Source organism: Lycorma delicatula, chromosome 11, assembly GCF_047948215.1.
Source record: "Lycorma delicatula isolate Av1 chromosome 11, ASM4794821v1, whole genome shotgun sequence".
Taxonomy (NCBI): Eukaryota; Metazoa; Arthropoda; class Insecta; order Hemiptera; family Fulgoridae; genus Lycorma; species Lycorma delicatula.
This window is the reverse complement of record NC_134465.1, coordinates 78,524,064-78,537,320: the sequence shown is the minus strand read 5'-3', so window position 1 is coordinate 78,537,320 and position 13,257 is coordinate 78,524,064. Positions and strand designations below refer to the sequence as shown.

Below are 13,257 nucleotides of genomic sequence, written 5' to 3'. Positions count from 1 at the left end.
CTACTGTTTCAAGTTTTTTTTTTTAATTTAAAAGCGTCATTTTAAGGTTTTATTAAACTGGTTTCACTTCCTGAATTTTACTGATTATTTCAGATCTGTAATTTTTTTAAATTAACTCTATGGTTTACGATCCTTCTTACTATGCCATATCAAAATCATCTAGCTCTTCGATAAGTTTATCATAATTTGTCTACTTTCCGAGTGTACTGAAATGTAATTTTTCTAACAGATTGTTTTCTTTTTCTCTGATCTAACACTTTCTTTTACTTTGATCTAACTCGTGATCTAACACTTTTTATACACAGCTACTGTTTTTTTTTTCATATTTTCCTGTTTTTCCAAATCTATCAACTTCTTTTTTCATGAAATTGTACACACATTACTGGTTATCTCTACAGCTTGCCAATTAAATTACACAAGCCTGCAATGGTTGTGCTTTTTAGTTTTTGATAATTGATTCTTATGTATTTTTTAGTGCTGAATCTGAAAATAACATTCATTTTTTCCCATCAAGTCAGGTCTCTATTCACACATCACAAATTTCAAAATTTGTTTAAAGATTGAAAAACTGAAAATGTGACAATAAAATAGATATAAAACGTTTTTTTATAATAAATTAATATAATACACTCACTTTTTTGGCTTATAATAGTATAAGATATAAGAATGCATGGGCATTCTTATAGCTAAACAGTTGAGTGGTCTGAAGAGGATGGCAAAGGGTCATTAACACCTTAATTTTGAATGAAAATTGCCACAAAATAAGCCTAATTTCTATTACAGTGCATTTAAAATTAATTAATTTTTATTTGTTTAATTAATTTTTTTTAATTTTTTAATTAATTTTTTAATTTAAATCTCAGGAAAAGATTTTTGAAAGTGTATGTTTGGAGTGTCGCTTTATATGGAAGTGAAACTTGGACAATCGGAGTATCTGAGAAGAAAAGATTAGAAGCTTTTGAAATGTGGTGCTATAGGAGAATGTTAAAAATCAGATGGGTGGATAAAGTGACAAATGAAGAGGTATTGCAGCAAATAGATGAAGAAAGAAGCATTTGGAAAAATATAGTTAAAAGAAGAGACAGACTTATAGGCCACATACTACGGCATCCTGGAATAGTCGCTTTAATATTGGAAGGACAGGTAGAAGGGAAAAATTGTGTAGGTAGGCCACGTTTGGAGTATGTAAAACAAATTGTTGGGGATGTAGGATGTAGAGGGTATACTGAAATGAAACGACTAGCACTAGATAGGGAATCTTGGAGAGCTGCATCAAACCAGTCAAATGACTGAAGACAAAAAAAAAAAAAAAAAATTAATTTTTATGAGGTATGTCATGCCTTTGGAAGCCACTCCCCCTCTTCACCCACCATTAATGACGAAGTACGTAAAATACTTACAATTTTATTCCATGTGTCAAAGTTTCTTTGGACGGCTTCTGCTTCATGTTTTTCCTTTTATGTTCTCTATAGAATTCATCTCTATGTAGCATCCAGCAATAGTCTGCAATCATCACAGTAGTCCATTTTCTTGATACCCCTTTCCATTTCTTTCATGTCCTGATGAAATCTCTCACTTATCTCATCACTAATGCCACCCAAATTTTTAGGAAAATAGTCCACATGTGAATTTAGAATGTGAACCTTAAAGCTTGTGGAACAGCCTAGATTTTTCCAACTTCGGCAGCATCTTCTAAACAATTGATTTGAAGTTCGGATCCTTCTTATTGCCCAGAAACTCGGTTACTACACCTTTAAAGGCTCCCTAGGCTTCTTTTTCTGCAACTTCCATTTGTTTCTCAAAATTACCGTCTTGAGAAGTTTTCTAATGTTAAGAATAGTAAAGACACCCTCTTTTGGTTTGGCAGTTGGTAAGACTGGAAATTTGTCACAGATGTATTTAAAACACTAACCTTCTTTTGGTAAGGCATTGACAAATTGTTTCATCAAGCCTAACTTGATATGCAGAGGTGGAAGGAAAACTTTATTCGGATCTATGACAGCTTTTCAGAGCACATTTTTGGTTTCAGGTTCTAACGAAGCCCTTTTTGGCCAGTCTTTCCTTATCCAATGATTTTCTCTGCTATCCCATTCACACAAAAAACAAGGAAACTGTGTGTAACCTCCTTGCTGTCCGATAGAGCATCAATATTATTTTGAGATCACCTCATACAATCCACTTTATGACTGTTGTATTTAATTTTATCAAGAACAAATTCCAAATTATCATAACCCTCTTAAATGGACAGAATGTCTGATGGGTATTGACGGGTATGTATTCCCATTGTGAAGAACAACTTTGAGGCTTCTTTTGGACGAATCTATGAACAGCCTCTAATCAGTATTTCATACAGAATGTTAAATCGAGTCAAAAGTTCAAGTATCAGTACAGAAAACTAATTCTCCTTCTTCTGAAAAATATAGAAGAAAACTCTTTTCTCAGTACCTGAACCAGGAAAATGCCAGCTGCTATCAGGTTCTTCTCTTTAAGCCTTGAACCCAGCAATACTAAATTTTCTTTGGTCAGATATAAGTCTCGAATCGTTTAGATCAGACTAGATCAGAATAAAGCTCTGATGCACAGCTATCCCCGGGTTTATATTCTTCGATGTTATCTTCATTTAAATCGCTTGTGGAACCAACTATTTCAGGTAAATTTTCTGGTGGAATTGGCACTAGTACACCTGACCATGAGAAACTGGGCGTAAAGCAGATTGCATATTTGGACAGACGATTCTTTTTTTATTCTTCAAATTGAAACTGTAAACTCCAGTTAAACAAAAGTAACAATCACTGGTGTGATTTTGTGGCTCTCGCCACACCACTGGAACTCCAAATCTGAACGTTTCTTGTTCACCCTTTGACAACCATCTAAGTCCTTCAACTCGTGAAGCAAATAGAGTGGGGTACCCAAGTTTTGTCTTGATCTCAAGTTTTGCATTTTCAGTCTGAAATACATGAGGTACACTTGGTGAATGAAACTTGTTATATTTCTTTTTTGGCTTTCCACCATTAACTCACCACAAACTTAATGAAAAGAATCTGCAGAATTTTTGCAGCCTCTTGAAGCCATTTTCCAAAATGGAAATTTGCTTTATGGCCTGAAAATATATTTTCCACCAAGAAAAATGCGTTTGATCACGGTGGACGGAAAAAAGTCAATTTATGAACACTGATGGTTGAAACAACACTGATAGTAGTTGCACGGTGAATAAGTGGCATGGGTAACTGTCAATAAACATATTACATCTTGTTAAGTCTTGTCACAACCTGTCGGCCAAGGTCTCCCACTCATCATCTTCAACCCCCCCCCACAAATCTTCTTCAGACCGCTTGACTAATTAGCTATAAGAATGCATAATATAAGTCAAAAAAGTGAAGAATACATTATATAATTTATTATTAAAAAAAAATTATGTAAGTAGCATCACATTTTTGCAATTTTTAAACCTTTTACAAATTTAAAATTCTTATTTTTTTTTTTTTTTGTTTGTGGGTGAAAAACGCCTGGGCGTTATTATCACCCGGAATTTTATTAATAAAAGAGTAAAATAACTCCAAAATAATAAAGCTTATAAGGTGTAAAAGTAATATTAATCATATAACAAAAATTTATTAAAACAAGTCAAGAAGGCAAAATAAAACTCAAAACTAATACCACCGACGAAGTTGTTAAAAATAAAAGTATGCAATAGAAAAAATGAAGAAATCAATTATCAAAAGTTAAAAAACATTCCACAACCCAAATCTTCCAGGCTTGTCTTATGGCTGATACTAAAATAAAAAGAATATAAATGATGCTTGTTATCAATATGTACCTACTATTTTTTTTATTTCTTGGAGTGAAAATTTTCTCTAGATTTGCAGCGGCGTTTGTTATTTTTAAGTATGGGATAATAAATTTTCAAAACAATGACAATTAATTTCACTAATATATTATTTTCCAAGAAACTAAGGTTTGGTAATAAATAGATTACTACAATTATAATGATATTACTACCAGTATTTTAATTAACATTAACACTTAACATCTATTCGCTGCAACAAATAAAAATTAAAGTGAAGCGGAGATTCTGCTTTGTGAAAACTGCTAGGAGGTTTTTTTTAGAATGGTTAAAATACAACATAACATCTGTTATACTGTATTGTAAACAATAATTATTACTATTACTTTTTTAATATTACAGTTACAATAAAAACTTGTAACAAAAAAAATTTTGGCACATCAAAAATGTTTAGCTGAAAAATAACAATAAAGCTGTTTAACATCCAAATTAAGAGTTACCATTTTTAAAAAAAATTCATACGTGATGGAAATAGTTCAGTTGAAACAACTCAGTCTTCTACTGTGCATTATTTTTAATAATGCATAGTATATAAAACTGGTAATGTAGTATGATATTGAGATACGTATATAAAAAAAATGTACATGCAACAAAAAATATACCATTAAGAAAAAAAAAACAGTATTTAATAACACTAAGCTTGAAATTCTTAATTACAAAAAACAAAATCGAACCTATATTAACAATTAATCTTTTGAATTACTATATAAATGAAGAATAAAATGTTACGTACTGCTTATAACTAAATTTATCTTCAAAAACGTACATACATAATTTGGCAGCTCAAAAATATTTTTAAAAACTACATAATAAAAATATTATTTTACCACAAAAAAAATATAAAATATTAGTAAAATGGAAATTTCTAATATTTTTATAATCGATCACCTTTAATAAATGGTCGAGGTGTAGTAACTTTAGAAGTGGTAGTAACAATGTATAGAGTAAAATCTTCAATTCTCATTATTACACAACTTGTCATAAGTTTAGCTAATTGTGAAGATACATGAGCTTTTACAGGGTGGTTACTTGGTGATGACATTGCTCTCCTCATTTCCTAAAAATTAAAACACAATGAATTTACAAAAAAATATACGCTGAATGTTTTAAATGTATATTATTTAAAGTATCTCTATTAATTCAGGCTATGCCTAAAACTGAAATTCAATAATAAATATTTTTAACTTTTCATAATGTAACACTCAAATTACTAAAAGATTCAGACCACATGTATCACACATTTCTCAATAAATGTTTTAAAGTGATTTTCTTTAAGCTAGAAGCAGATTCTTACCATTTTTTATGGCAACTGCAGTCACTTAACATAATGCTTGTAACTTTGCATTTAATGTTAGTTTTCAATCTGTCAAGTGCATATAGATTGTTTTGAAAAGCTACATTTTTTAATCTTACAAATAAAAAATGATGTCCCTACCAATGGTGATGTCAATATTTGTGCCTGAAAAGGCCCTACGCTTGTTAACCGTACCGACGTAAGTGGCCAACTGATCTGCAACATTAAAGACCTCAAAATCGTGCTGCAGGATAAACAGTCACGTTAGGCCACCGCCATGATCAGTTATCCCACTGTGCCAGAAAAGCGACTTTGCATTGACATCGGCATGAATAAGGATTAGACCATTACCCACAATACGAAGGATCCTATCCAATCTCGCTACGTGTTCCTCAGTGGGATCCCTGTATTGGAAATATGAACTAACTATTGTAAGGTTCTGTTCACGAATTGCAAGTCTAATCACAACATGATGCGCGTCAGAAACCTGCTGTATAAGACAATATCAAGCGACTTCCTGCATAGAATAGCAGACATACAGGTATGCCTTTTTCCAGTTCTGAAAGCCTGGCAGATCACCCCTAATTACATATGGGTGCTGCAGAAGGACAACATCGAGAATCCATCTCTCTACAATCTCACCTAACTCAACCTGGACTACATAAGTACCTTGGGCATTTAGTTGACCGAACCTAACCACCTAAGGAAGTAAAGTATAGCGCAATGGCCCTTAAGTAACAGCCACACTCCCTAACAACTGGGTGCTCATGATTCTTGTGCAACCTCTTACAGTTAGCACAGGCCAGAGCCTTGGACCTATGTCAACAATCGTCATGCTTGCGGTCCTCCTTGCCACAATGGGCACACACCAAGGGAAACTTACAAAATTTAGCCCTGTGACCATATCTGCAGCAGTTGAACATCTTTGGACATCCACATACTCTTTTACTTGGCAGGACCCTAAATCAATAAACAGTCTGCCTGCAGACGTAAATTTTTGAAAGAGACCAGTACTTACCTCAAAGACTCCATGATATTTCTGGATATCACGCCTACCCGTTTTAAAGACCCACTTGCAGTCCCGCCGAAAGGCAGCTTCATCCAAATCAGTGTTCTGTTCCCTACTGAGAGACAAGACATTTTCGTCGGTCAGGTTACGGTCAATATCATAGACTACAATACAGGGTCTACACATTCTCTTCGGGTCTATTTTCATATTCAATTGCTTAACCGCTGTAGAATCTCTAATTGCCTGAATGGTCTCCGTATCATCTGCTACCACAACAAATCACTTACTGGTCTCTTTGTTCCTGATTTTAAGACCTTTCCAGTCACCCCGATGGGCAACCTGGAGGTCTTTCTTCAGCTGACTGCTGGACACAGTCGAGCCCTCCGCCCTAGTAACAAACACAACCTCACGTTCCTTAGAGGACTGGCTGGTTCCATGTCTGCCCCTGATCACCTCAGCATACCTACGCGGTTGCATCAGGACCGATGCCAGTTTCTGAGCTACAGTTATTTGTTTAGGCTGTAAGGCAAGATTTTAGAAACCCTTGATAAGAGCTGTGAAAGCCGCTTGGAAGAATTCGAGTCGAGGCAATAATCTCTTCTTGGTAGCAGCACTAGTACACTTGAGGTTTGCTAAATAGGAAGACAAGCCACCCAATTCTGCCAAAACATCACAGGCCAAAGAAGCAGAGCTGTGAGGCCTGCCCCCGGCTTGCAAAAACTCTTCACTAAGTGGATTCATACCCTCCCAGGTGGTCATCCCCATATCTACTTCTGAACTATCGTTGTCAGGACCAGTGTTCAAAGAGGTCGAAGGATAAAGCTTCGGCCCCCTCCTCCGGCTAGGCTTCTTACCTACCTCACTAACATCTGTCATGGTCAGAGATGCCCTGACCTAACAGTATACATACAAAATACTCGTTGTATTCTTTCTATTTAGAGATATTGGGCACAAGCCCACAAGCATGACGACTACCTGCAGCAACCCACGGGCAGCTGGAGACCTGTATTCTCCTGTTACTCTTTGCACCTCTTCACCACTACTAGATCAAATGATGTGAAATCAAAGATCAACACACAGTTACAGATTACGGCCCCTGCTTTAAAAGAGCACGAGCAGGACTAAGGGTAAAGGTCCCTTTACTCACAACAGGGACTTGCGACCGGGAGTTGTTGCCACTCTTTTAGCCGTGATGAGGTGGGTGCTCGAACAAATTGTGCGCCAAATCATCTGAATCTAAAACATGTAAATAGGAAATAAGTGTACAGTAAAAATAACATTCATCCTTGGAAAATACCAGGCGACACAACAGAAATGATTGGTAAAACGGATAGCACACAATAAGGTTATTTCAATCACTAGAGCAGTCAACTTGGAGTACAATGTGGCAATCTTGATAAAAGCAATGTAAAATTTATCCGTACACTCTTATTCTACGGATTGTATACTTTTTGAGATACCTGCTGTAAAAGAAGTTTTCTCATAATTTGTATAAAAATAAATTACACAGTTGATGTTAACAAAGCTGTGTTATAACAAAAATATTAAACAGGATTTATTTATTCATGCAGTAACAACAGGTTTATGTTCAATAATGAATGGTAACTAATGAATGAACTATTGGGGCTTGATTCTGGAATCTACCGACAAAAGGCAGAAACACTATCATTCTGCCTTGGAAACTGGCAGTAATTTATCATAGGATAAGCAATTTTCTACAATACTTGTGGCTAGAAATAACACAGCAGTAAAAAACTTCCAACGAAAAAGAAAAAAATGCTTTTGATATCATGATGATTTGACAAAACGTAATCATCAAATACAGGTAATGACCCATATAGACAAACATTACAGATACAAAAAAAAAATCAAATGTAAATTTACCTGAGTGCTACTAGGACTCTCTTCACCAGATCTAGGAAGAACATTAAACGTAGTATCAACAAGTTGTAAAAGTGAATTACGAAACGACGCATGCGCTTGCGCTAACCATTGGGCGTGTAATGATTCACAGCCATCTTTATATCTAGCCCAATGCTTGCGATCACCAGTGGCTAAATGATATGGATAATAATCTACTTGAAAGTTAGTTAAATATATATGAAAATTTCCACCACCTTGTAATTTTGGATGACACGATCGACCAGCTGAAACAAAATTGAACCTCAGTATATTTATAACTATCATAAATAGTAAATTAAAATTAATATCATTGAATTTATTTTGAAATCCAAACATTTAAAATATTCAACAGATTTGGAATGCTCTGGTAGTTAAGAGTATAAAGACTGAGGAGAATCTGTTATACAAATTAATAAAATTAAAAATATGATCATAGATCTAATTGAGAAGGAAAAAAGGAACTATATTAAGCAAGATGGCATATATAGTTAAGTGCAAGGAGCTAATTCACAAACAATATATATATATATATACATATATATAAAAATAAACAATTATTTAATCCTTTAAATTCAAACAAATAAATATTTCCAAACCAGTGTAAATGGCTGCTTCTACGGGCTGTTTCAACAACACTTCTTTAAACTGTGTTTAATATTAACATATATATAAAATTTTGCTGGGTGAAAAATATAATATGCCATCTTATGTACCTTTACAAATATTTTTAAGGTACCCTAACCCAAGCAGTTATATATAATGTGTGTGTACATACATGCCCATCTGTGATAAACATACAAACACAAGTGCTACTTTATAGCTTATTCTACATAATGACCTAATATATAATCATGTAAAATTTGCTGTTTAAACATATGTTATTCTTTTCTATAATATAATTCTGACATCTTAATGTCACCTTTACACTTTTTGTTTTCAAAAAGAATTATTGTCATCTCAGGGAAAGTCAATCAAATGAAATTTGATTGATAAAATTGACTTTTTTCAGAATACACAGGAAACTAGTGTCAAAAAATTTAAATTATTCTAGTCTAATAAGGAACATTCACACAACATTGAGAATTCATAGTACTTCATAATACGAGGTCTGTTCAAAAAAATAACTGAATTTTATTTTTTTAATCATTATTAATTTTACCAATTACTGGTCCTTGTCCCCTTCAAAGTATTCTCCTCCCCTGTTCACACACTTTTCCCAGCAAAGTTTCCACTTCACAAAGCAGTCCTGGATAGCTTCATTTGAAATTGGCTTTAACAATGAATTTGTTTTGTCATGAATAGTCTCAAAATGGTATACTTTCATCTCTGATTTTAATTTTGAAAATAAGAAAAAATCGCAAGGAGCCAGGTCTGGCAAGTAGGAAGACTGAAGGAGGACGTCATCTAATTTTTTACACAAAACTGACAAAAGAGTTGAGTGTATGGGTGCATCGTGGTAAAAAAACCATCAGTTGTCTCGCCACAGTCTCTTTTTGCAGATTTTTTCATATAACCATTGTAAAATACCTTGAAAGCACCTTGACGTAAAAATTCAATTAAAAGTGAAAAAAAAAAACAGAGAGCATCACTTTGACATTGGATTGAAACTGACATGCTTTCTTGGGAGGTGGAGATCCTTTGCCGATCCATTGTGTTGATTGAACTTTTGTCTCAATGTTGTAGCTTTAAACCCAGCTTTCACCTCCCGTTTTCTTTGCATGAATGTTTCATCGTCATCACCTTATTTAAGAAGTTGTTGACAAACATCCACTCTACGTTCTTTCTGCTGTTCGATCAAACAAGGAAAAAACTTTGCTGCAACTTGAGTCGCAGCATGATCCAATTATGATGCTAACCTCTTCTGCAAGTTCTCTGGTAGTTAATCAGTGATCTGCACACACCAGATCATTGATTTTCTAAATGTAGGTGTCATCGATTGAAGTTGAAGACCTTCCGGGTAGAGGGTCATCTTCAACTGACTCACAACCACTTTTAAATCGTGAAAACCATTCGTAATATTGTGTATGACTCAAAGCATCATCTCCATAAGCTTGTTTCAAAAGTTGAAACGTTTCTGTGAAAGTTTCCCCCAGTTTCAAGCAAGATTTTACATTGTGTCGTTGCTACTGAAAATTGAGCATTATAAAAATTGCAACTAACACTTACTCAAAAAAAAAAAATAACACAAAAACTAAATGAGATATCAACAAGCCAAGAACATATAATTAGAGAGGCGGTTATGCAGAACACAATGCTGCCAACTTCAAGTCACTAAATATCTTCGTTGATGTGTAATTAAAAATGTTTGGTTATGCTCTGAACAGACCTTGTACATTAAGCAGGACCAAAATAAAAAAATAAAATCCAGAAAAATAAAGTTTATTTTCTTAGCAACTTTTTTTCTGGATATGTAATAAAAAACAAAATAATAATATTATAATAATAATTAATATAATTATAATAATAATTTATTTTCTATTTAATAAGCATTTTTTGTTAAGTCTTTTATACATATTTCTACAGAAAATATGTACTACATTCACATTATACATCTAAAAAATTATAAATATCCCACAAAAACATACAAGATATATATATAAATGTTTAATCACTTTTTCAAAGTAATTAATATTCTTTTAAAAAACACAATCACAAAAATATATCAAATTTAATCACAGATTATCTTGCAAAAAACATAGTTACTGCTCTAAAATACTGTGCAGCCTCATAAGAGAAGTTAAGACGTATGCAGAAAAAAAAGTATATATGATTTACATGATTAAAGGATTGATAAAAATGATGGAAAAACCTCTTTGCAGAATATAAGTACAGAATTACAAGTTACAGATTTGGACAAGAAGAATGTTCAATGAAGTGAAATTTTATGTAGAAGATATTTGAGTTTTGGATCTAGCAGAAGAAGATGAATAAGATTTGGTGGATGGATAAAATAAGGAACAAAGAGGTCCTGAACAAGAAAATGATTAAGGAAAAATGGAATAAAAAATTTAATGGAGCAGCATTAATTCAAACGCTATCACCAAAAGAAAGTTTCCATGTTATGGAAACCAAAGACATCAATATGAATAAGTTAAACAAGAACGAAGAAACTGAAGCTCCTGCAATATGATAACTACCTTTTAGAATAAGTCACAAATGTAAATTTTCTTACCACCAGAATCCTCACTAAAATGAAGATCAATTCGTTGCGTCCAAAAATGATACGATGTTTCAATAAAATCATAATCAGCAAACATGGCTTCTATATTACTACGTGATGTGCTTTCCATTCTGGCTTGCTGAGTCATTTGGGCTTGATATTCAGGTAATGACTAAAACAAAAAAAATAATAAAATATAAACTTTTAATTAAGCATGAATAAAATGAAAATCACTCAAAAAAACATTACATGAAATTTTAATATTGAAAATAATAATGAACTACCAGCCAAAGAAATCTAATAATTATGAGCTAAACCTAATTATAGTTACTGAACTACTTCAAAACACAAGGGTAGTTCAGTAATCACAGAAACAAATGACTGTAGGAAAATTGTTATTTGTTTAATAACAGTGAAGAAACTAAAGCTAATTTTCAACATAATCCCTAGCTATATATAGGCACTTGTCCCATCTTTCTGTGAACTTTCTTATTCCAGTACTAAAGAACTGTTCACCTCAGCATCTGATCTGTTCTTGTACTGCATTCTTGATCCACTCACTGTTGCTGAACTCAGTTCCACATAAAAACACTTTCAGAGGACCAAACAAAAAAAAAATCTGATGGTACAAGAACTGTTTTGATCAGATTTAAGGCGAATGTGGCAACACTTCCTGACCTGACTTCTGAGTAAATTCTGTGTCTTTCGATTGGTGTGGGGATGGGTGTTAACATACTGAAGAATTACACCTTTTCAGAAAGAACCGGAATATTCTTCCTAATTGTGGGTTCATTTTATTTTCTAGCATGTCACAACAGTACTCACCATTGATTGTACTTTGTCCTTTCAATTACTCAAAACAAATTGGGTTTTTAATCTCAAAACACTGGCTGGTTGCTTAGGTTTTGTTTTTTCCTCTAAGCTAAATTGAATGTTTCCATTCCATACTCCAGCTCAAAATGATGAATTCAAGTTTCATTAGTTATTAGAAGATAAAAAGAGCACCTTCTGCTAAAAACTGTTTTTTAAGTTTTGTACAAATTGAATTCAGGGCTATTTGTGATTTTGAGTCAACTATCTCAGAACCCACCTAAAACATGGTAATTCAGCTTAACATTTATTTTTTCTGGGTGCACAACAAAGTAAGTAATGTTAGAAGTTTAAAAAAGGTTGGTAGGCTAGAAAATTTAAAAAGGGAAATGGATAGGATAAATGTGGATGTAGTAGGAATTAGTGAGGTTCGGTGGGAAAAGGAAGGCGACTTTTGGTCAGGTGATTTTAGAATAATTAACTCAGCTTCAAATAATGGGCAGGCAGGTTTTCATAATGAACAAGAAGATAGGGAAGAGAGTAGAGTACTTCAAAACGCATAGCGATAGAAATAAGTAATCATTGTAATAATCATTAATCCTCATTGTAATAAGGATAAAATCAAAACCTAAACCGACAACGATTGTTAACGTCTATATGCCGACAAGCGCCCATGATGATGATGAGGTAGAGTGTGTATACGAAGAGATTGATGAAGCAATTAAACACGTAAAAGATGAAAATTTAATAATAGTTGGAGATTGGAATGCAAGCTTTGGAAAAGGCAAGGAAGGAAATATAGTGGGTGAATACGGGCTGGGCAAAAGGAATAAAAGAGGGGACCGACTTATAGAGTTTTGCACGAAGTATAATTTAGTAATTGCCAACACCCAATTTAAAAATCATAATAGAAGAATATACACTTGGAAAAAGCCAGGCGATACTGCAAGGTATCAGATAGATTATATCATGGTTAAGCAAAGATTTAGAAATCAACTCGTTGACTGCAAAACTTACCCTGGAGCAGACATTGATAGCGACCATAATTTGGTGATAATGAAATGTAGATTGGGGTTTAAAAACCTGAAGAAAAGGTGTCAGATGAATGGGTGGAATTTAGAGAAGCTTGAGGAAGAGGAGGTAAAGAAGATTTTTGAGGAGGACATCGCAAGAGGTCTGAGTAAAAAAGATAAGGTAGAAAATGTAGAAGAAGAATGGGAGAATGTTAAAAAGGAAAT

The 13,257-nt window shown here is 33.6% G+C and overlaps 1 protein-coding gene across 3 annotated transcripts in view; it reads right to left on the bottom strand.

The window, feature by feature from the left end:
- Positions 1–13,257, bottom strand: part of LOC142332545 (bridge-like lipid transfer protein family member 3B) — a 130,704-nt gene that overhangs the window by 78,707 nt on the left and 38,740 nt on the right. For all 3 annotated transcript variants that reach the window (XM_075378999.1, XM_075379001.1, XM_075379000.1), the window contains 3 exons: positions 11,222–11,381; positions 8,032–8,294; positions 4,733–4,901 (listed from right to left, as the gene is read on the bottom strand). In XM_075378999.1, coding sequence (XP_075235114.1) covers positions 4,733–4,901; positions 8,032–8,294; positions 11,222–11,381 — 592 coding nt within the window. The remainder of the gene's footprint in view (positions 1–4,732; positions 4,902–8,031; positions 8,295–11,221; positions 11,382–13,257) is intronic.